Below are 23,088 nucleotides of genomic sequence, written 5' to 3'. Positions count from 1 at the left end.
TCCCACCATTTCATATCATCAAAAATTGATCCAACACTGGCCTGCTCCCACCATTTCATATCATCTCAATTGGCCCAACAGTGGCCTGCTCCCACCATTTCACATCATCTCAATTGACCCAACAGTGGCCTGCTCCCACCATTTCATATCATCAAAAATTGATCCAACACTGGCCTGCTCCCACCATTTCATATCATCTCAATTGGCCCAACAGTGGCCTGCTCCCACCATTTCATATCATCTCAATTGGCCCAACAGTGGCCTGCTCCCACCATTTCATATCATCAAAAATTGATCCAACACTGGCCTGCTCCCACCATTTCACATCATCTCAATTGGCCCAACACTGGCCTGCTCCCACCATTTCACATCTTCTCAATTGGCCCAACACTGGCCTGCTCCCACCATTTCACATCATCTCAATTGGCCCAACAGTGGCCTGCTCCCACCATTTCACATCATCTCAATTGGCCCAACACTGGCCTGTTGGAGGATGAGCAGCCAGAATTCATGGTACAAATTGGTACCAATGATGTAGGTAGAAAAAGGGAGGAGGCCCTGAAAAAAAAAATCCAGAGAGTTAGGAAGTAAGCTGAGGAGCAGGACCTCAAGTGTAGAGATCTCAAGATTGCTGCCTGTGCCATGCGACAGTGAGGATAGGAATACAATGAGGTGGCAGATAAATGTGTGGCTGAAGAATCTGAGCAGGGGCAAAGATTCAGATTTCTGGATAATTGGGAGCTCTTCTGGGGCAGGTGTGACCTGTACAAAAGGGACGGGTTGCACTTGAATCCGAGGAGGACCAACATTCTTATGGGCTGGTTTGCTGGACCTGTTGGGAGTGGTTTAAATTAAAATTGTAGGGGGATGGGAACCAGTATAATAGAGCTGAGTATGAACCAGCAGGTTTACACATAGATGATGGGTGTAGCATGAATGCCAGGACAAGCCAATGGCTGGGTACAAATGCAGACAGAGTCATCGTCATCATCATCAGGTGCCATGCCCAGTTTGAGCTTTGACTGCCATGGCCCACACACGCCGTTTCAGGTCAAGTGGATCAATTCATTGGTATTCATTTCCAGTTCTCTGGCTGCTGTCTCCATCATCAGCAGACAGAGTAAAGAGTTAAATTGTACAACAGAGGCATAATTTAAAAGGGTGAAGAATGCAGGACTGAAAGTGCTGTATTTAAATGCACGTAGCATTCGGAGTAAGGTGAACAAACTCATGGCGCAATTAGAGATTGGTCAGTATGACGTGGGCATCACTGAGTCTTGGCTGAAAGAAGATCACAGTCGGGAGCTTAATATCAAAGGATTATACTTTCTATTGAAAGGACGGGCAGGAAGGCAAAGGCTCTGTTGGTTAAGAGATGAAATTCCATCTTTAGAAAGAGTTGACACAGGACCAGAGAATGTTGAATCTTTGTGAGTTGAGAAATTGCAAGGGTGAAAATACCATTATGGGAATCATATATAGGCCTCCAAATAGTAAGATTTGCAAAGGGAGTTGGAAAAGGCATGCAATAAGAATAATGACATATTTGTAATGGGGGACTTCAAAACGAGAGGGGATGGGAAAATCAGGTTGGTGTCAGATTGCAAAAGAGGGAATTTGTTGAATGCCTACAAGATGGTTTGTTAGAGCATTCTGTGCTTCAGCCTACTTGGGGAAAGGCCATCTTAGATTGGGTGTTATTTAATAACCCAGATCTTATTAGGGAGTTTCATGTAAAGGAACCCTTAGGAAGCGGTGATCATATGATTGAATTCATACTGCAATTAGAGAGACAGAAGCATATCTCATAAATATCTGCATCACAATGGAATAAGGGGAAATACAGATGCATGAGAGAGGAGCTTGCCTAGGTGGACTGGAGGAGGATACGGATGAGGATGACGGCAGAGCAGAGGTGGCCGAAGTTTCTGAGAATAGTTCACAAGGCACAGGATGAATATGCCCCACAGAAGAAGCTGTTCTCAAATGGCAGAAGTTAAGGACTGCATAAAAGCCAAGGAAAGGGCATATAAGGTAGCAAAAGTGAGTGGGATGACTGGGATGCATTTAAACTCCAACAAATTGCAACTAAAAAAGCCACAAGGGAAAAGATGAAATACGAGGCCAAACTAGCTAATAACTTAAAGCTGGATATCAAAAGTTTTTTCAATTATATATAGAGTAAAAGGGAGGTGAGAGTTGATATTGGACCACCGGAAAATGATGCTGGTGGGGTAGTAAGGGGGGTCACAGAAATAGCAGATGAACTTAATGGGTACTTTGCAACTGACTAGCAGTGTGCCAGAGGTCCACAAGTGTCAGGGAGCAGGAGTGAGTGCCATTGCTATTACAAAGGAAAAAGTGCTAGGCAAACTGAAAGGTCTTGAGGTGGGTAAGTCACCTGGACCAGATGAAGTCACCTACACCCCAGAGTCCTGAAAGAGGTTGCTGAGATGACAAAGGATGCATTGTTCATGATCTTTCGAGAATCACTTGATTCTGGCATGGTCCTGGAGGACTGGCAGATTGCAAATGTCACTCCACTCTTTACGAAGGCAGGAAGGCAAAAGAAAGGAAATTATAAGCCAGTTAGTGGTTGGGAAAGTGTTGGAGTCTAATATTAATGATGAGATTTTGGGGTACTAGGAGACTAATGATAAGTCGAATTCAGCATGGTGTCTGTAAAGGGAAATCTTGCCTGACAAACCTGTTGGAATTCTTTGAGGAAGTAACAAGCAGGGTGGACATGGGAGAGGCAGTACATGTCATTTACTTGCATTTTTCAGAAGGCATTTGATACGGTGCCACACGAGGCTGCTTAACAAAATAAAATCCTTTGGTGTTCCAGGAAAGATACTGGCATGGGTAGTAGAATGGCTGACAGGCAGGAAGCAGTAAGTGGGAATAAAAGGGGCCTTTTCTGGTTGGCTGCCAGTGACTAGTGGTGTTCCTCAGTATTGGGACTGCTACTTTTCACATTGTTTGCCAAATATTTAAAGGATGGAATTGATGGCTTTGTGGCAAAGTTTGCAGGTGATACGGAAACAGGTGTAGGAGCAGGTAGTGCTGAGGAAGCAATGCAATTGAAGCAGGACTTAAGACAAATTGGAAGAATGGGCAAAAAAGTGGTGATGGAATACAGTGTTGGGAAATGTATGATAATTATTTTGGAAAAAGAAACTATAGTGAGGACTGTTATCTAAATGGGGAGAAGGTTCAAACATCAGAGGTGCAGGGGGAGTCCTCGTGCAAGACTCCCAGAAGGTTAATTTACAGATTGAGTCTGTGATAACGAAGGCAAATGCATGTTGGCATTTATTTCAAGGGGAACAGAATATAAAAGCAAGGAGATAATGCTGAGGCTTTATAAGACACTAGTCAGGCTGCACTTGGGAGTATTGTCAACAGTTTTGGGCCCCGTATCTCAGAAAGGAAGTGTCATCGTTGGAGAGAGTCCAAAGGATGTTTCCTGTGGTGGTAGTTACATTTTAGGCTGATTTACATTTGTGCATCAAATGTACGCCGTAGCCATGTACCCTACGCTGAACCCTATGCCATAGCCTAACGCGCACCTCTCCCAAAATGTAACTACGCATCGCGGTGACGCAAACCACAACAACTGTGATTGGTCCGCTTGGTAGTATCACATTTCCTCCTACACTGCAATAGCTTACCATTGGGCGACTGAAGGGCAGGGAAGGAACTCTGGATGCAATGCTTTCCATAAAGCTTTACAGACCTCCGAAATTATGGAGGACCCTGTGCTTGACGCCAGTTTGTAGCTGGCTGCTACAGCCTGTTGACTTATACCTGAAGCTAAAACTCGAGTGGTGATTGCCAGTCTCTGAGTATACTGTGCGTACACTGATGCAAATTAAATGGTTGGAGACGATGAACCAAATCGTCAAATCTACCTGCTGACATCCGAAAATATTTGAAGTGCATTTCCTTGTCCGTGTCTCTCAGTGGCCGGACAAGCACAGAAAATTCACCCTCCTTCAGTTTCAGTCGCCATTGTTTGAAGTTCAAATTTCTTCTTGTTGAGTTTTAACATGAAGAATCTCAACACAGTGGCATAGAAACCCCACTGTCAACTAACGTTTTGGCAGTGAATTGCAAAGCAACCCAGACACACCAACGCACAAGTATAAATGCTCACAACGGCGTAGCCCATTTGCTTAAGCTAATACGCACAAGTATAAATCAGCCTTTAGCAGCTAGCCAGCTAGTTTAAATAACGTTAACTAAGCTAATGAACGAATGACATCTCTTAAACCCTCCTCAACATGTCTTTTACATTTTAACCCACCATGGGCAATAGAAAAGTCACTGTTGCAAACAGTGCAGCGAGTAACACTGTCATTATTTTTGAGGTCAACTGTAAAGCCCGCCCACAGAGAAAACTGATAGGCTTACTTAGCACGAAGAGAGACCAATCAGGATGCTTGCTCTCACTCTCCCTCTCAAAAAAATTGATTTCCGGGATATTGTATATAATTTCTGGGCATCAGGGAGCCGCAATCAATATGCAGCAGACTCCCGGAACTTCCGGGAGAGGTGGGATGTCTGCAACAGGATGAGTTGGAACATTAAGGGTGGTCAAAATAGAAAAGGCTGAATACAAGACTGAAGGTGTTGTATCTGAACCCGCACAGTATTTGAATAAGGTAGCTGAACTTGCAGTCCGGTTGCAAATTGGCAAGTATGACGTGGCAGACATCACTGAATCATGGCTGAAAGATTATAGCTGGGAGCTTAATGTTTAAAGATACACATTGTATCAAAGGACAGGCAGGAAGGCAGAGGGGTCAGTGTTGCCCTGGGTAAAAAAATAAAATCAAATCACTCGGAAGAGGTGACTTAGGGTTGTAAGGTATTGAATCATTGTAGAAAGAGCTGAGAAACTGCAAGAGTAAAAAGACCCTGAAGGGAGTTGAATATAGCAGTAGTAAGGATGTGGCCCACAAATTACAATGGGAGATAGAGAATGCATGCCAAAAGTGCAATATTACAATAGTCATGGGGGTCAATATGCAGATAGATGGCTGAAATCAGGTTGGGGCTGGATTCCAGGAGGGGGGAATTTCTAGAGTGCCTACGAGATGCCTTTTTAAAGTAGCTTGTGATTGAGCCCACTAGAGAATCAGCTAATCTGGATTGGGTGTTGTGCAATGAGGCAGAATTGATTAGAGAGCTTAAGGTAAAAGAACCCTTAGTTGCAAGTGATTATAAAATGATCCAATTCACCCTAAAATTTGAGAAAGAGAAGCTAAAGTCAGACGTATCAGTGTTACAGTGGAGTACACAGAATTACAGAGCTATGAGAGAAGAATTGGCCAAAATTGATTGGAAAAGGACACTGGCAGGGATGACATAAAAGCATAGAAAACCTACAGGGCTTTCAGCCCACAAAGCTGTGCCGAACATGTCCTTACCCTAGAAATTTCCCAGGGTTACCCATTGCCCTCTATTTTTGTAAGACAGCAGAGCAGCAATGGCTGGAGTTTCTTGAAGCAATTCAGAAGACAGAAGGTATATACTGTACATCCCAAAGAAGAAGAAATCTACATGAATGACACAGCTGTGGCTAACAAGAGAAGTCAAAGCCAACATAAAAACCAAAGAGAGGGCATATAGTAGAGCAAAGATTAGTGGGAAGGTAGAGGATTGGAAAGCTTTTAAAAACTAACAAAAGACAACTAAAAAAGACCTCATTGAAACCATTGAACGCTGAAAGACCTTGATAAGAGTGGATGTGGAGAGGATGTTTGCTATGGTGGGACAGTCTAAGACCAGGGGAAACAGCCTCAAAATAGAGAGGCATCCTTTTAGAATGAAGATGAAGAATTTCTTTAAGCAGAGAGTGGTGAACCTGGAATTCTTTGTCACGGGCAGCTGCAGGGGCCAAGTCTTCACATATATTTAAGGCAGAGGTTGACAGATTCTTGATTGGTCAGGGCATGAAGGGATATGGGGTGAAGGCAGGAGACAGGGGCTCACAGGAAAATTGGATCAACCATGATGAAATGGTGGAGCAGACTTGATGGGCCAAATGGCCTAATTCTGCTCCTATATCTTACGGATCAGCTGTGATTATATGAAATAGTGGAGCAGACATAGCCCATCAGACAGATGAGCAGAATTAAGCCATTCAGCCCATTGAGTCTGCTCCACCATTCCATCATGGTTGATCCTGGATCCCACTCAACCCCGTACACTTCTCGCCGTATCCTTTGATGCCCTGACCAATCAGAAAACTATCAACTTCCACCTTAAATATCCACACCAGTATCTTTCCTGCAATGCCGTAGGATTTTATCTTGTTTAGCAATCTCACCCGTGGCACCTTATCAAATGGATTCTAAGAATCCAAGTAAATGACATCCACTGCCTCTCCTTTGCCCACACTACTTGTTACATACTTTAGAAATTATCTAGGGTTACCCATAGCCCTCTATTTTTCTAAGCTCCATGTACTTACTTACAGTCTCTTAAAAGACCCTATCGTATCCACCTCCACCACCATCACTGGCAGCCCATTCCACACATTCACCACTTTCTGCGTAAAAAACTTATCACTGGCATCTCCTCTGTACCCACTTTCAAGCACCTTAAAACTCTGCCCTCTCATGATAGCCATTTCAGCCCTGGGAAAAAAGCCTCTGACTATCCACACGATGCCTCTCGTCATCTTATACACCTCTATCAGGTCACCTCTCATCCTCCGTTGCTCCAAGGAGAAAAGGCCAAGTTCACTCAACCTATTCTCATAGGGTATGTGCCCCAATCCAGGCAACATCCTTGTAAATCTCCTCTGCACTCTTTCTATAGTTTCCACATTCTTCCTGTAGTGAGGTAACCAGAACCGACCACAGTACTTACTCCAAGTGGGGTCGGATTAGGATCCTATACAGCTGTAGCATTACCTCTTGGCTCTTAAACTCAATCCCATGTATGATGAAGGCCAATGCACTGTATGTCTTCTTAACCACACGGTCAACCTGCGCAGCAGCTTTGAGTGTCCTATGGACTCAGACCCCAAAATCCCTCTGATCCTCCACAATGCCAAGAGTCTTGCCATTAATACTATATTCTGCCATCATATCTAACCTACCAAATGAACCACCTCACACTTACAGAACTCCATCTGCCACTTCTCAGCCCAGTTTTGCATCATATTGATGTCCCGCTGTAACCTCTGACAGCCCTCCAAGCTACCCACAACACCCCCAACCTTTGTGTCATCAGTAAATTTACTAACCCATCCCTCCACTTCCTCATCCAGGTCATTTAAAAAAATCACGAAGAGCAGGGGTCCCAGAACAGATCCCTGAGGCAGTCGACCCCCATGCAGAATATGACCTGTCTACAACCACTCTTTGCAAGCCTGTTCTGGATCCATAAAGTAATGTCCTCTTGGATCCCATGCCTCCTTACTTTCTCAATAAGCCTTGCATGGGGTATCTTATCAAATGCCTTGCTGAAATCCATATACGCTACATCTACTGCTCTACCTTCATCAATGTGTTTAGTCACATCCTCAAAAAATTCAATCAGGCTCCTAAGGCATGAAACAACAGGAATTCTGCAGATGCTGGAAATTTAAGCAACACACATCAAAGTTGCTGGTGAACGCAGCAGGCCAGGCAGCATCTCTAGGAAGAGGTACAGTCGACGTTTCAGGCCGAGACCCTTCGTCAGGACTAACTGAAGGAAGAGTTAGTAAGAGATTTGAAAGTGGGAGGGGGAGGGGGAGATCCAAAATGATAGGGGAAGACAGGAGGGGGAGGGATGGAGCCAAGAGCTGGACAGGTGATTGGCAAAGGGGATATGAGAGGATCATGGGACAGGAGGCCCAGGGAGAAAGACAAGGGGGGGGGAACCCAGAGGATGGGCAAGGGGTATAGTCAGAGGGACAGAGGGAGAAAAAGGAGAGAGGGAGAGGGAGAGGGAGAGGGAGAGGGAGAGGGAGAGGGAGAGGGAGAGGGAGAGGGAGAGGGAGAGGGAGAGGGAGAGGGAGAGGGAGAGGGAGAGGGAGAGGAGGGAGGGAGGGAGAGAGAGAGAGAGAGAGAGAGAGAGAGAGAGAGGGAGAGAGAGAGAGAGAGAGAGAATGTGTATATAAAAATAACTAATGGATGGGGTACGAGGGGGTGGTGGGGCATTAGCGGAAGTTAGAGAAGTCAATATTCATGCTACCAGGTTGGAGGCTACCCAGACGGAATATAAGGTGTTGTTCCTCCAACCTGAATGTGGCTTCATCTTTACAGTAGAGGAAGCCGTGGATAGACATGTCAGAATGGGAATGGGATGTGGAATTAAAATGTGTGGCCACTGGGAGATACAGTAGAGGAGGCCGTGGGTAGACATGTACATGTACTAAGGCAGGACCTCCCTTTAACAAAGCCATGCTGACTATTCCTAATCATATTATGCCTCTCCAAATGTTCATAAATCCTACCTCTCAGGATCTTCTCCATCAACTTACCAACTACTGAAGTAAGACTCACTGGTCTAGAATTTCCTGGGCTATCGCTACTCTTTCTTGAATAAGGGAACAACATCTGCAACCCTCCAATCCTCTGGAACCTTCCCCGTCCCCAATGATGATGCAAAGATTATTGCCAGAGGCTTAGCAATCTCCTCCCTCGCCTCCCAGAAGCATTCCAAAAGCTCCAGCACATCCTCTTTCTTAATGTCTATATGCTCAAGCTTTTCAGTCCACTGCAAGTAATCCCTACAATCGCCAAGATCCTTTTCTGTAGTGAATACTGAAGCAAAGTATTCATTATGTATCTCAAGCTATCACCTCTGGTTCCATACACACTTTTCCACTGTCACACTTGATTGGTCCTATTCTCTCATGTGTTATCCTCTTGATCTTCACATACCTGTGGAATACCTTGGGGTCTTCTTTAATCCTGCTCACCAAAGCCTTCTCATGGCCCCTTCTGGCTCTCCTGCTTTCACGTTCTTCAGCTCCTTCCTGCTAGCCTTAATCTTCTAGATCTCTATGATTACCTAGTTTTTTGAACCTTTTGTAAGCTTTTTGTTCTTTTAGTTGTCTTTTGTTGGATTTTAAAAGCTTCCCGATCATCCAACTTCCCACTCACTTTTGCTACCTTATATGCCCATTCCTTGGCTTTTATGCAGTCCTTAACTTCCCTTGTCAGCCATGGTTGCCTACCCCGGCCATTTGAGAACAACTTCTTCTATGGGACATAATTATACTGTACCTTGTGAACTATTCCTGGAAACTTCAGCCAACTCTGCTCTGTTGTCATTCTTGCCAGTATTCTCCTCCAGTCCACCTGGGCAAGCTCCTCTGTAATCCCCTTTATTCCACTGTGATACCGAAACACGTGACTTATGCTTCTCCCTCTCAAAGTGCAGTACAAATTCAATCATATTATGATCACTGTCTCCTAAGCTCCCTAATAAGATCTGGGTTATTACACAACACCCAATCTGAGATACCCCTTCCCCAAGTAGGCTCAAGGACAAGCTGTCCCAAAAAGGCATCTCATTGGCAGTCAACAAATTTCCTCTCTTGCGACCTGACATGAACCTGATTTTCCTAATCCCCTTTTATATTACCTCCAATTTAGAATCTCAATCTGTGGACCAGACCCATCTTTTTCCTTATTTACTTTGAAACTAATGGCATTGTGATCACTATATGCAAATTGTTCCCATACACAAACTTCTCATTCCCTAGTAGATTAACTCTGGCTGTGACTTCTACAAACTGGTTAAAGAAATTTTCCTAATACATTTGACAAACTCTATCCGATCTATTCCTTTTATAACATGAGAATCCAAGTCAATATATAGAAAGTTAAAATCACCGACAACAAACTTCTGTTTCTTGCAACAGTGCGATCTCTCTACAAACTTGTTCCTGTAAATCCTGTGGAATATTGGGTGATCTGTAATACAGCCCCATTAACATGGTCATACTTTTATTATTACTCACTATTTAGTAACACCTCACCAGACAAGTTCTCCAGTCTATAACAACAGGAATTCTGCAGATGCTGGAAATTCAAGCAACACATATCAAAGTTGCTGGTAAACGCAGCAGGCCAGGCAGCATCTCTAAGAGGTACAGTCGACGTTTCAGGCCGAGACCATCTCTTCTTATAGATGCTGCCTGGCCTGCTGCGTTCACCAGCAACTTTGATGTGTGTTTCTCCAGTCTATCCTGAGTACTGCCTTGTAACGACATCCCTGCTGATCTGCTGCGTCTAAAACAACGGACCCCCGCAATATTGAGCTGCCAGTCCTGCCTCTCCTGCAACCCAGTCTCACTAATGGCTACAACATCATAATTCCAAGTGTTGATCCACGTACGATACAGTACTTCTTTCAATGAAATACTATATACGCAGCTCAGGACATGAGTCGCACCATGTTCAACCCTTTGATTCCTGGCTTTGCCTGAGGCCTTGCCAACATCTTCCTCCATAATCTCTCCACTAACTGTATTGGCACTCTGGTCTCTATTTTAAACCACTTATTAACTCATAACGTAACGCAAACGTACATTCAGAACTGACGAAGGAGGCGAGCATTCGGCCTCACGTCACAGCTGACCTGTGACGGCAGATCCTCGGACACCGAGCCTCTGGGGCAAGAAACATCTCCTCCCTCTGTCAGCCAGCTCGGGGAAAGTGGGTCTGTGTCCGAACAGGAGTAGGAAGCGGGGCCGTGGTGGGATTCGACCGGGGACGGGAAGGTGGGGCTGCTGTGAAGGACTGGGTCAGGGATGTACTGGTTGAGGCGAGGGTGGGATTCCACGGCCCGAAACCACGCCACTTACCTCTTGCGCGCGCTGCATTCTGGTAGCAACAAAGAACTCCATCTCCCAAGATCCTTTGCGGCCCGGATCGCAGGCCCCGCCCCACGCGCCCAATGGCGGAAACGTTTAGCAATGTAGCTGCGTTTTAACACGCAACCTACTGGAGGAACTTACCTCTGAAAGGAAAGAAACGATTAGGGTTCGAAACCCTTCATCAGGACCGAGAGTGAAGATCGCCAGTACAGAGGAAAGAGGGAGTATGAGGAAGAATTCGGATATGACCGGTAGGGGGTAGAGATGGGAGACTGGCAGGTGAATGGGAAACGGAGGAATTCAGAGGGGGAAAACAGCAGATGTCACGACATTGGAGGAGAGTAGTGAGAACGGTGGGAATGACGAAAATAAAAGAGCCGATTTAAAAGACTGAAATCAGATGCCATCTTTATTTCAGGCTAATAACATTTACATGAATGGTCTGACTTTTGGAATGGTGAGCTACTTTAAAAGGCAGATGTTAGCCTGGGTTGGCTGGCGGGCAGGCAGGAAGGGAGGTTGCAGTTACAATACAGTGCAGTTAAAATAATTATCAGAATTCAACCCCTGTCGTGCTGTGAAAGCTGTTGGCAGTCCTGAACAAAGAAAATAACATGACCCATTCCAGATGAGGAACTCTTTGTGGAGTTCCTTCAACCTCAATAGTCCACAGTCAGCATTATGATTATTTGCAGGACATCTCCCAAGCTAGGGAGAAACATGCATTTTCAAAGTTGCAAAAAAACACATCCAGCATTGAGGACGAAAGCTGAAGAGATACTTTAACACTTGCAATCAGCAGTCAGGCAGCACAGGAATCTCAGTAAACTTTGAGTGAAGTTTAGAATTCTTCACAACTCCACACAACTCCATCCAGATGTTACTGGGTGATACATACTACCATCTCCCTTGACCTCTGCCGCTCTCCAATGTGTGAGAGGCAATGTGCAAATAATTGCTACAATCTTCTGAGATCATAACAGAAACAGACTGCCAACCACCCATAGGAACTCCATTTGAAGTGTGACCCTGGCATCCAGTGTTAAGAGGCTCCATCCAGCAGGCAGGACAGAATGTCATCTTCCACCTGAGATAGATTTCCAGCTTCAGTCCAACCATTAAACCTCTTGAGGAAACAGCTCTCTCCCATTTCCACCATAAAAACAAAAGATTAACTTCTGGAAGCATCTTTGAGATCTTCTTACATTTCTCAGACTTTCAAACTATTTTGTTTTGCAAGCAGTGGGGGAGGGAAGAAATGCAGAAGCATGAGGTGGAGGTACAGGATGTTCCCTTTGGGTTAACATTGTGCACAGTTGTACGGTGAGGCCTCTTCCTGAGCCCAAACACACCAGGGTACATACTCCCTTCAAATCGCATCTTACAATGAATCATAATACATCCATGCATTAATATCATAGCAGTACTGCTAAATAATTAAAGACAAAATGAAACAATTTACAATGAATACACCAGTCCTTTGGGCTCACCTCATTGATGTATATCCTACATTTTGTAGCAATCAAATTCACTGTTTAAGAATGTGTAAGATTGGTAGCATGATACATAGGGAGAAAAATTCTATAATACACAAGAATGATTTAAAGAGTTTTTTTAAAAAATAAATGGAGAGCAGAAAACGTCTTTGTGAATTCTACACAAACTTCTGATCAGCAGTGACATTCCAATCTACATCTGCTCAAAGGAACTGGAGACTGCTTTGCATTTGGCTGTGAACAAATGCTCGGTTATTTTAATCACTGACTCAGGCTCCTGAAGAGTCTCTTGTCTGTGGCCTGCAGACTGGAAACACTTTGTAAAATCTTAGTCAGACTTTGGAATTCAGTCATCACTATCTGACAGTGTCTCGTACTGTGAGGAGAGTAAGGGAGCTGGTTCACGCTCCCACGTCCTGGTCGGTGGATGTGAACTGGCTTGGCCCATGGTTGGGGGTGCACAGGCGATGGATGTTGGTGCCACACTCATCATACGTATCGTCAGTGGGTTATATGGGAACGCAGTTGAACCTGGATAAGAAGACACAAGGCAGTTAATTTGCATTCTTTACTGTCCCATTGTTCACCATGTTTCTGCACTGTAGAAAATACCCTACATCCTCTTATAGGGCAACTTTAATGCAGTAGGTGCTCCAAGTAACTTTCAGAGAACTATAATGTGGACACCAAGCCAAGATGGACAGGTGTGGAGTAAGAAGGTGTGGTCAGGGTGAGGCTGCTTTGTTCAGATTGAGAAAAGGGAAGAGTTCATGATGGTGTCTGTTATCATGCTATAGAAGTGACCCTCGGACTGAGATGCATAGCCATACAACTGGAAAGATATTCAGCGCTTTAAAAGTAGCTTGAAGATAAAAGGCACAAAATACTTTTGTTGAAAATTGCTAAACAAGTCAGGTCAGAAAGGGTAGGTGGGCAGTGCTGTGGAGTGGAACAATGAGGAGCATGGAACAGTGACTACCGGCTGATTCAACAGATACCCAGTGGCCAGAGAAAAATCAAGGCAATAAAGTGCAAGTGTAGACAAAAAAAAGATCAAAGCCTTTTTCCAAAATAAAAAGTCAAAGTAGCAATCTGCATATAGCCATGCTATCAACATGTACAGAGCATCTCGAGATGCTTCAACAGGAATGGTTATCAACAAAATTTAACACCGAGACACAGATTAGGGTAGATGACCACAAGCTTCATCAGAGAGATAGGTTTTAAGGAGCACTTTAAAGGAAGTGAGAAGAGTAGAGGCGGAGAGCATGAGGGAAGAATTCCAGAGCTTTGGGTCTTTGCAACTGGCTGCCATTGCCGAATTGTTGAGAGGCTATAACTGGAGGTGTGCAGAGATGTCCGGACAGGTATAGGACTGGATGAAATGAGAGGGACTGAGAGGGGTGGGGCCATGGAGAGATGAAAATTTTAACAGCTTAACCAGGAACCAGCGTGGATCAACAGGTAAAGGGGACGGCACAAATTACAGTACCAAAGTTTCACATGATCTTAAATCTATACAGAATTTGTTGCCAAAGTCAAAGTCACAGGTAACAAAATCATGGACAGAGGCTTCAGCAGTTGAGCTGAGGCAGTGGTAACGATGGAGGTGGGGCTGCTTTTGGGGCAAATCTCCCTTTCATTTTTCCTGTGGCAATGCTGAGATTTCAGCAGGAGCCTGTACAAGGTCCTACTCAGCACCCCACGTCCATGGCAGAATTGGACGCTGCACCAGCTGCTGCCAATGCTTCCTCAGCCACGCACTAACCTGACGGAGGTGACGGATTAGCCTCCTCAGTCCGAGCATCAGCAGACACAGGGATGCTAGTGCTCATGTTGTCCTGCGTCGCACTCACAGGGTGGGCTAGAACCCCTTGGTGGTCTTCTCCTTTGTCATCATATTTCCCCATTAAGGCTTTCCTGATAATGTCCTCGAGGCCGAGATTACTGGCCGGATCTGCAAAGGAATTAGTCCGAGCACTGACTCCGCCTGGGAGATGGGAGATGGGAGGAAACAGTTGGAGAGGGTGAAGGGAAGTCAGTCAAGGGAGGGAGAGAGAAAGGCACAGACAGGCAGAGAAAGAACAGGAAAACCACAAGTCAGCACTTGTTTTGCAAGCTGCAAGCTCCAACAAGCAAAGCAACAGCAATGAATAGACTCAGTGACTTCAGATCCTACACAGAGGTTGCAAAGCAGAACCATGAAGTTAAAAGAATTCAGCACAGAAAGTCACTGCTTCACATTCAGTCCATTCTTGTTGTTACAGCACCACAAGCTGTCTGCAGTCAGCATTATAAAATATAAACTGGATAAATAAGCAGACAAGTTTAATCAAGTTTTATGAAGCGACTGGATTTTACACTTTAACAGCTTATTACCTAATACTGCTGGTTTAGAACTAGAGGATGGATGCCAATTGTAGACATTGGCCATCATACTCCACAAGAACTTCTTTACATTTTCTTCATCTGGATCATGCCAGCAAATTTTCTGTTCCCATTCTTCATGTGTTCCTCCTATTCCTGTCAACTCAACTGAACTTCGTGCTATTGAGTTCAACGTTCTCACCAGTCTGAATTCATGAAAGATCATTTTATATTGATCCCTTGCATTGGTGTCCCAAGGAAATATCCCAATGCCTTCCTTAACAAATTCCATTTAAACACCCTTCAAATTTATTCACTTCTACAGAAAAAGGCCTCACCCCTTTTAATTCTTCCTGATAGATGTAACTCCCAGTTCCAATGCTAAAGTTTACTCTGAATATTCTTCAGTATTTCAATGGACAGAGATCAAGACTATTCCAAACCAAGTTATACACCTTTACAACATTGCTGTTTTTCACCACTATAGTCGACTATGGTAAAGTGGTGAGGCATAATTCACAGAAAAGGTACAGATTGAGTAACCCTTATTTAAAAAAGTAATCCAAGTAAAAGTGGGCACCATTGTAGTGTAGTGGTTAATGTGACACTATCACAGCTTGAAGCATCAGAGTTCAATCTAAGGAGCTTGTACATTCTCTCTGTGGAATGCATGGGTTTTCCCGGGTGCTCTGGTTTCCTCCCACAGTCTAAAGACATACTTTAATTGGCCTGTGAATGGGTTACGGTTAAATCAGGGTTGTTGGGTAGTGTGGCTCAAAGGGGTGAAAGGGCTTATTCGGGGCTGTATTGTTAAAGATATGGCAGCCTGAATTGAATTTCTTAATCTTTATGTTACATCTCAATCTAAATGTGCAATCACTGTAATTTATAATAAATAGAACAGTCAATGTAATATAGAGTGCACTCAAGTCAGCATGAGTTCATCAGTCTGATAGCCTGGTGGAAGAAGCTATCCTGGATCCTGCTGGTCCTGGCTTTTATGCAGCGGTACTGTTTCCCAGATGGTAGCAGCAGGAATAGATTGTGGTTGGGATGGCTTGGGTCCCCAGTGATCCTATGGGCCATTTTCACACAGCTTTCTACAAATTGATCTAAATTTATTACAATTATTAAACACAAAATAATTGATTGCATAATTACTCACACCCTTCAAGTCAGTATTTAGTAGATGCAACTTTGACAGCAATTACAGCCTTGAGTCTACATGTATAGGTCTCTATCAGCTTTGCACATCTGGATACTAATTTTTCCTCATTCTTCTTTACAAAACTGCTCAAGCTCTGTCAGATTGCATGGGGAATTGTTAATGAACAGCCCTTTTCAAGCCCAGCCACAAATTCTCAATTGGTTTGAGGTCAAGATTCTGACTTAGCCACTCCAGGACATTAACTTTTTGTTTTTAAGCCATTCCTGTGTAGCTTTCGCTTTATGCTTGGGGTCACTGTCTTGCTGGAAAACAAATCTTCTCCCAAGTCACAGTTCTCTTGCAGACAGCATCAGGTTTTCCTCCAGGATTTCCCTCTACTTGGCTGCATTTATTTCACTCTCGACCTTCACAAGCCTTCTAGGGCCTGCTGCAGTGAAGCATCCCCACAGCATGATACAGCCACTACCATGCTTCATGGAAGGGATAGTGTGTTTTTGATGTTGTATGGTGTTTGGCTTATGCCAAACATAGCGTTTAGTCTTGATGGACAAAAGGCTTAATTTTGGTTTCATCACACCACAGAACCTGCTTCCAACCGACTTGAGTCTCCCACGGGCCTTCTGGCAAAGTCTAGCCAAGATTTCAGGTGAGTTTTTTTTCCAATAGTGGCTTTCTCTTTGCCAGTCTCCCATAAAGCTGCGACTGGAGAAGCACCTGGGCACAGTTGTTGTATCCTCCCATCTCAGCCACTGAAGCTTGTAACTCCTCCAAAGTTGTCACAGGTCTCTTGGTGACCTCTCTCACTAGCCCCCTTCTTGCACGGTCACTCGGTTTTTGAGGACAGCCTGCTCTAAGCAGATTTTCCGCTGTGTCATATTCTTTCCATGCCTTGATTATTGATGTAAACTGTAATCCGAGGGATATTCAATGACTTGGAATTTTCTTGTATCCATCTCCCGACTTTTGCTTCTGAATAACCTTTTTGCAGAGCTACTTAAGAGTGTCCTTTTGTCTTCATGGTGTAGTTTTGGCAGGGTACTGACTCACCAGCAGTTGGACCTTCCACAAACAGATGTATTTTTACTACAACTCAATTGAAACATCTTGTCTGTACATTTAGTAGTTGTTTCATATGGCAGGTGTTTTTCTCTTCACACTTCTAATTGTTTTTTGTCGATCCACTCCTCCAGCTCATGGCCATATTGATGGACCGTGGCAAAGCAGTTTCGGATCTTGGTGACAGGGCATATTTGGACCAGGTGGAGAACATCATAGGTTGAGGCTACACAGGGGTTTGTTGGGTGCCCCATCGGTGTAGTGCTTGTGCTGTTTTGGCAGCTGTCCAGTTTTTTCTGGTAGCTGTAGTAAAGCCCGGAAGGAGGATGGGGTTGGGGGATGGGGTGGGTGGGTGAGTGGGTGGGGGAGTTGGGGGATGGGGTGGGTGGGTGGGTGGGGGAGTTGGGGGATGGGGTGGGTGGGTGGGTGGGGGAGTTGGGGGATGGGGTGGGAGTTGGGGGATGGGGTGGGAGTTGGGGGATGGGGTGGGTGGGTGGGGGAGTTGGGGGATGGGGTGGGTGGGTGGGGTAGTTGGGGGATGGGGTGGGTGGGTGGGGTAGTTGGCGGATGGGGTGGGTGGGTGGGGGAGTTGGGGGATGGGGTGGGTGGGTGGGGGAGTTGGGGGATGGGGTGGGTGGGTGGGGGAGTTGGGGGATGGGGTGGGTGGGTGGGGGAGTTGGGGGATGGGGTGGGTGGGTGGGGGAGTTGGGGGATGGGGTGGGTGGGTGGGGGAGTTGGGGGATGGGGTGGGTGGGTGGGGGAGTTGGGGGATGGGGTGGGTGGGTGGGGGAGTTGGGGGATGGGGTGGGTGGGTGGGGGAGTTGGGGGATGGGGTGGGTGGGTGGGGGAGTTGGGGGATGGGGTGGGTGGGTGGGGGAGTTGGGGGATGGGGTGGGTGAATGGGGAATGGGGTGGGTGAATGGGGAATGGGGGGGGTGGGTGAATGGGGAATGGGGTGGGTGGGTGAATGGGGAATGGGGTGGGTGAATGGGGAATGGGGTGGGTGGGTGAATGGGGAATGGGGTGGGTGGGTGAATGGGGAATGGGGTGGGTGGGTGAATGGGGAATGGGGTGGGTGGGTGAATGGGGAATGGGGTGGGTGGGTGAATGGGGAATGGGGTGGGTGGGTGAATGGGGAATGGGGTGGGTGGGTGAATGGGGAATGGGGTGGGTGGGTGGGGGTGTGGGTGAATGGGGAATGGGGTGGGTGGGTGGGGGTGTGGGTGAATGGGGAATGGGGTGGGTGGGTGGGGGTGTGGGTGAATGGGGAATGGGGTGGGTGGGTGGGGGTGTGGGTGAATGGGGAATGGGGTGGGTGGGTGGGTGGGGGTGTGGGTGAATGGGGAATGGGGTGGGTGGGTGGGGGTGTGGGTGAATGGGGAATGGGGTGGGTGGGTGGGGGTGTGGGTGAATGGGGAATGGGGTGGGTGGGTGGGGGTGTGGGTGAATGGGGAATGGGGTGGGTGGGTGGGGGTGTGGGTGAATGGGGAATGGGGTGGGTGGGGGTGTGGGTGAATGGGGAATGGGGTGGGTGGGTGGGGGTGTGGGTGAATGGGGAATGGGGTGGGTGGGTGGGGGTGTGGGTGAATGGGGAATGGGGTGGGTGGGTGGGGGTGTGGGTGAATGGGGAATGGGGTGGGTGGGTGGGGGTGTGGGTGAATGGGGAATGGGGTGGGTGGGTGGGGGTGTGGGTGAATGGGGAATGGGGTGGGTGGGTGGGGGTGTGGGTGAATGGGGAATGGGGTGGGTGGGTGGGGGTGTGGGTGAATGGGGAATGGGGTGGGTGGGGGTGTGGGTGAATGGGGAATGGGGTGGGTGGGTGAATGGGGAATGGGGTGGGTGGGTGAATGGGGAATGGGGTGGGTGGGTGGGGGTGTGGGTGAATGGGGAATGGGGTGGGTGGGTGGGGGTGTGGGTGAATGGGGAATGGGGTGGGTGGGTGGGGGTGTGGGTGAATGGGGAATGGGGTGGGTGGGTGGGGGTGTGGGTGAATGGGGAATGGGGTGGGTGGGTGGGGGTGTGGGTGAATGGGGAATGGGGTGGGAGTGTGGGGGTGTGGGTGAATGGAGAATGGGGTGGGTGGGTGGGGGTGTGGGTGAATGGGGAATGGGGTGGGTGGGGGTGTGGGTGAATGGGGAATGGGGTGGGTGGGTGGGGGTGTGGGTGAATGGGGAATGGGGTGGGTGGGTGGGGGTGTGGGTGAATGGGGAATGGGGTGGGTGGGTGGGGGTGTGGGTGAATGGGGAATGGGGTGGGTGGGTGGGGGTGTGGGTGAATGGGGAATGGGGTGGGTGGGTGGGGGTGTGGGTGAATGGGGAATGGGGTGGGTGGGTGGGGGTGTGGGTGAATGGGGAATGGGGTGGGTGGGTGGGGGTGTGGGTGAATGGGGAATGGGGTGGGTGGGTGGGGGTGTGGGTGAATGGGGAATGGGGTGGGTGGGTGGGGGTGTGGGTGAATGGGGAATGGGGTGGGTGGGTGGGGGTGTGGGTGAATGGGGAATGGGGTGGGTGGGTGGGGGTGTGGGTGAATGGGGAATGGGGTGGGTGGGTGGGGGTGTGGGTGAATGGGGAATGGGGTGGGTGGGTGGGGGTGTGGGTGAATGGGGAATGGGGTGGGTGGGTGGGGGTGTGGGTGAATGGGGAATGGGGTGGGTGGGTGGGGGTGTGGGTGAATGGGGAATGGGGTGGGTGGGTGGGGGTGTGGGTGAATGGGGAATGGGGTGGGTGGGTGGGGGTGTGGGTGAATGGGGAATGGGGTGGGTGAATGGGGAATGGGGTGGGTGGGTGGGGGTGGGTGAATGGGGAATGGGGTGGGTGAATGGGGAATGGGGTGGGTGGGTGGGGGTGTGGGTGAATGGGGAATGGGGTGGGTGGGTGGGGGTGTGGGTGAATGGGGAATGGGGTGGGTGGGTGGGGGAATGGGGTGGGGTGGGGGGGGGTGTGGGTGAATGGGGAATGGGGTGGGTGGGTGGGGGTGTGGGTGAATGGGGAATGGGGTGGGTGGTGTGGGTGAATGGGGAATGGGGTGGGTGGGGTGAATGGGGAATGGGGTGGGTGGGTGGGGGTGTGGGTGAATGGGGAATGGGGTGGGTGGGTGGGGGGGGTGTGGGTGAATGGGGAATGGGGTGGGTGGGTGGGGGTGTGGGTGAATGGGGAATGGGGTGGGTGGGTGGGGGTGTGGGTGAATGGGGAATGGGGTGGGTGGGTGGGGGTGTGGGTGAATGGGGAATGGGGTGGGTGGGTGGGGGTGTGGGTGAATGGGGAATGGGGTGGGTGGGTGGGGGTGTGGGTGAATGGGGAATGGGGTGGGTGGGTGGGGGTGTGGGTGAATGGGGAATGGGGTGGGTGGGGGGGGTGGGTGGGTGGGGTGTGGGTGTGGGTGAATGGGGAATGGGGTGGGTGGGTGGGGGTGTGGGTGAATGGGGAATGGGGTGGGTGGGTGGGGGTGGGTGAATGGGGAATGGGGTGGGGAATGGGGGTGTGGGTGAATGGGGAATGGGTGGGGTGGGGGTGGGTGGGTGAATGGGGAATGGGGTGGGTGGGGGTGGGGGGGGAATGGGTGAATGGGGAATGGGTGGGTGGGTGGGGGTGTGGGTGAATGGGGAATGGGTGAATGGGGAATGGGGTGGGTGGGTGGGGGTGTGGGTGAATGGGGAATGGGGTGGGTGGGTGGGGGTGTGGGTGAATGGGGAATGGGGTGGGTGGGTGGGGGTGTGGGTGAATGGGGAATGGGGTGGGTGGGTGGGGGTGTGGGTGAATGGGGAATGGGGTGGGTGGGTGGGGGTGTGGGTGAATGGGGAATGGGGTGGGTGGGTGGGGGTGTGGGTGAATGGGGAATGGGGTGGGTGGGTGGGGGTGTGGGTGAATGGGGAATGGGGTGGGTGGGTGGGGGTGTGGGTGAATGGGGAATGGGGTGGGTGGGTGGGGGTGTGGGTGAATGGGGAATGGGGTGGGTGGGTGGGGGTGTGGGTGAATGGGGAATGGGGTGGGTGGGTGGGGGTGTGGGTGAATGGGGAATGGGGTGGGTGGGTGGGGGTGTGGGTGAATGGGGAATGGGGTGGGTGGGTGGGGGTGTGGGTGAATGGGGAATGGGGTGGGTGGGTGGGGGTGTGGGTGAATGGGGAATGGGGTGGGTGGGTGGGGGTGTGGGTGAATGGGGAATGGGGTGGGTGGGTGGGGGTGTGGGTGAATGGGGAATGGGGTGGGTGGGTGGGGGTGTGGGTGAATGGGGAATGGGGTGGGTGGGTGGGGGTGTGGGTGAATGGGGAATGGGGTGGGTGGGTGGGGGTGTGGGTGAATGGGGAATGGGGTGGGTGGGTGGGGGTGTGGGTGAATGGGGAATGGGGTGGGTGGGTGGGGGTGTGGGTGAATGGGGAATGGGGTGGGTGGGTGGGGGTGTGGGTGAATGGGGAATGGGGTGGGTGGGTGGGGGGTGTGGGTGAATGGGGAATGGGGTGGGTGGGGGGGGTGTGGGTGAATGGGGAATGGGGTGGGGGGTGGGGTGTGGGTGAATGGGGAATGGGGTGGGTGGGTGGGGGTGGGTGAATGGGGAATGGGGTGGGTGGGTGGGGGTGTGGGGAATGGGGTGGGGGGTGGGGGTGTGGGTGAATGGGGAATGGGGTGGGTGGGTGGGGGTGTGGGTGAATGGGGAATGGGGTGGGTGGGTGGGGGTGTGGGTGAATGGGGAATGGGGTGGGTGGGTGGGGGTGTGGGTGAATGGGGAATGGGGTGGGTGGGTGGGGGTGTGGGTGAATGGGGAATGGGGTGGGTGGGTGGGGGTGTGGGTGAATGGGGAATGGGGTGGGTGGGTGGGGGTGTGGGTGAATGGGGAATGGGGTGGGTGGGTGGGGGTGTGGGTGAATGGGGAATGGGGTGGGTGGGTGGGGGTGTGGGTGAATGGGGAATGGGGTGGGTGGGTGGGGGTGTGGGTGAATGGGGAATGGGGTGGGTGGGTGGGGGTGTGGGTGAATGGGGAATGGGGTGGGTGGGTGGGGGTGGGTGGGGGAATGGGGTGGGTGGGGGTGTGGGTGAATGGGGAATGGGGTGGGTGGGTGGGGGTGTGGGTGAATGGGGAATGGGGTGGGTGTGGGGGTGTGGGTGAATGGGGAATGGGGTGGGTGGGGGGTGTGGGTGAATGGGGAATGGGGTGGGTGGGTGGGGGTGTGGGTGAATGGGGAATGGGGTGGGTGGGTGGGGGTGTGGGTGAATGGGGAATGGGGTGGGTGGGTGGGGGTGTGGGTGAATGGGGAATGGGGTGGGTGGGTGGGGGTGTGGGTGAATGGGGAATGGGGTGGGTGGGTGGGGGTGTGGGTGAATGGGGAATGGGGTGGGTGGGTGGGGGTGTGGGTGAATGGGGAATGGGGTGGGTGGGTGGGGGTGTGGGTGAATGGGGAATGGGGTGGGTGGGTGGGGGTGTGGGTGAATGGGGAATGGGGTGGGTGGGTGGGGGTGTGGGTGAATGGGGAATGGGGTGGGTGGGTGGGGGTGTGGGTGAATGGGGAATGGGGTGGGTGGGTGGGGGTGTGGGTGAATGGGGAATGGGGTGGGTGGGTGGGGGAATGGGGTGGGTGAATGGGGAATGGGGTGGGTGGGTGGGGGTGTGGGTGAATGGGGAATGGGGTGGGTGGGTGGGGGTGTGGGTGAATGGGGAATGGGGTGGGTGGGTGGGGGTGTGGGTGAATGGGGAATGGGGTGGGTGGGTGGGGGTGGGGTGGGTGAATGGGGAATGGGGTGGGTGGGTGGGGGTGTGGGTGAATGGGGAATGGGGTGGGTGGGTGGGGGTGTGGGTGAATGGGGAATGGGGTGGGTGGGTGGGGGTGTGGGTGAATGGGGAATGGGGTGGGTGGGTGGGGGTGTGGGTGAATGGGGAATGGGGTGGGTGGGTGGGGGTGTGGGTGGGGGAATGGGGTGGGTGGGTGGGGGTGTGGGTGAATGGGGAATGGGGTGGGTGGGTGGGGGTGTGGGTGAATGGGGAATGGGGTGGGTGGGTGGGGGTGTGGGTGAATGGGGAATGGGGTGGGTGGGTGGGGGTGTGGGTGAATGGGGAATGGGGTGGGTGGGTGGGGGTGTGGGTGAATGGGGAATGGGGTGGGTGGGTGGGGGTGTGGGTGAATGGGGAATGGGGTGGGTGGGTGGGGGTGTGGGTGAATGGGGAATGGGGTGGGTGGGTGG

At 50.1% G+C, this 23,088-nt stretch overlaps 2 protein-coding genes across 19 annotated transcripts in view; both read right to left on the bottom strand.

The window, feature by feature from the left end:
* Positions 1-11,105, bottom strand: part of zswim7 (zinc finger, SWIM-type containing 7) — a 42,096-nt gene extending 30,991 nt beyond the window's left edge. Inside the window, exon 1 of one of the 4 annotated variants that reach the window (XM_063031076.1) lies at positions 10,820-11,105. In XM_063031076.1, the coding sequence (XP_062887146.1) occupies positions 10,820-10,861 (42 nt within the window). In that variant the 5' untranslated portion in view covers positions 10,862-11,105. The other 3 variants (XM_063031074.1, XM_063031077.1, XM_063031075.1) reach the window with 3 other exon arrangements.
* A 125-nt stretch (positions 11,106-11,230) lies between these two features.
* ncor1 (nuclear receptor corepressor 1) overlaps positions 11,231-23,088 on the bottom strand; it is a 337,051-nt gene continuing 325,193 nt past the window's right edge. For 14 of the 15 annotated variants that reach the window (XM_063031052.1, XM_063031065.1, XM_063031064.1 and 11 more), the window contains 2 exons: positions 14,096-14,317; positions 11,231-12,858 (listed from right to left, as the gene is read on the bottom strand). In XM_063031052.1, the coding sequence (XP_062887122.1) occupies positions 12,674-12,858; positions 14,096-14,317 (407 nt within the window). In that variant the 3' untranslated portion in view covers positions 11,231-12,673. The remainder of the gene's footprint in view (positions 12,859-14,095; positions 14,318-23,088) is intronic. The other variant, XM_063031066.1, reaches the window with a different exon arrangement.

Source organism: Mobula hypostoma, chromosome 23 (assembly GCF_963921235.1).
Source record: "Mobula hypostoma chromosome 23, sMobHyp1.1, whole genome shotgun sequence".
Classification (NCBI taxonomy): Eukaryota; Metazoa; Chordata; class Chondrichthyes; order Myliobatiformes; family Myliobatidae; genus Mobula; species Mobula hypostoma.
This window is presented reverse-complemented; position numbering and strand designations above follow the sequence as displayed.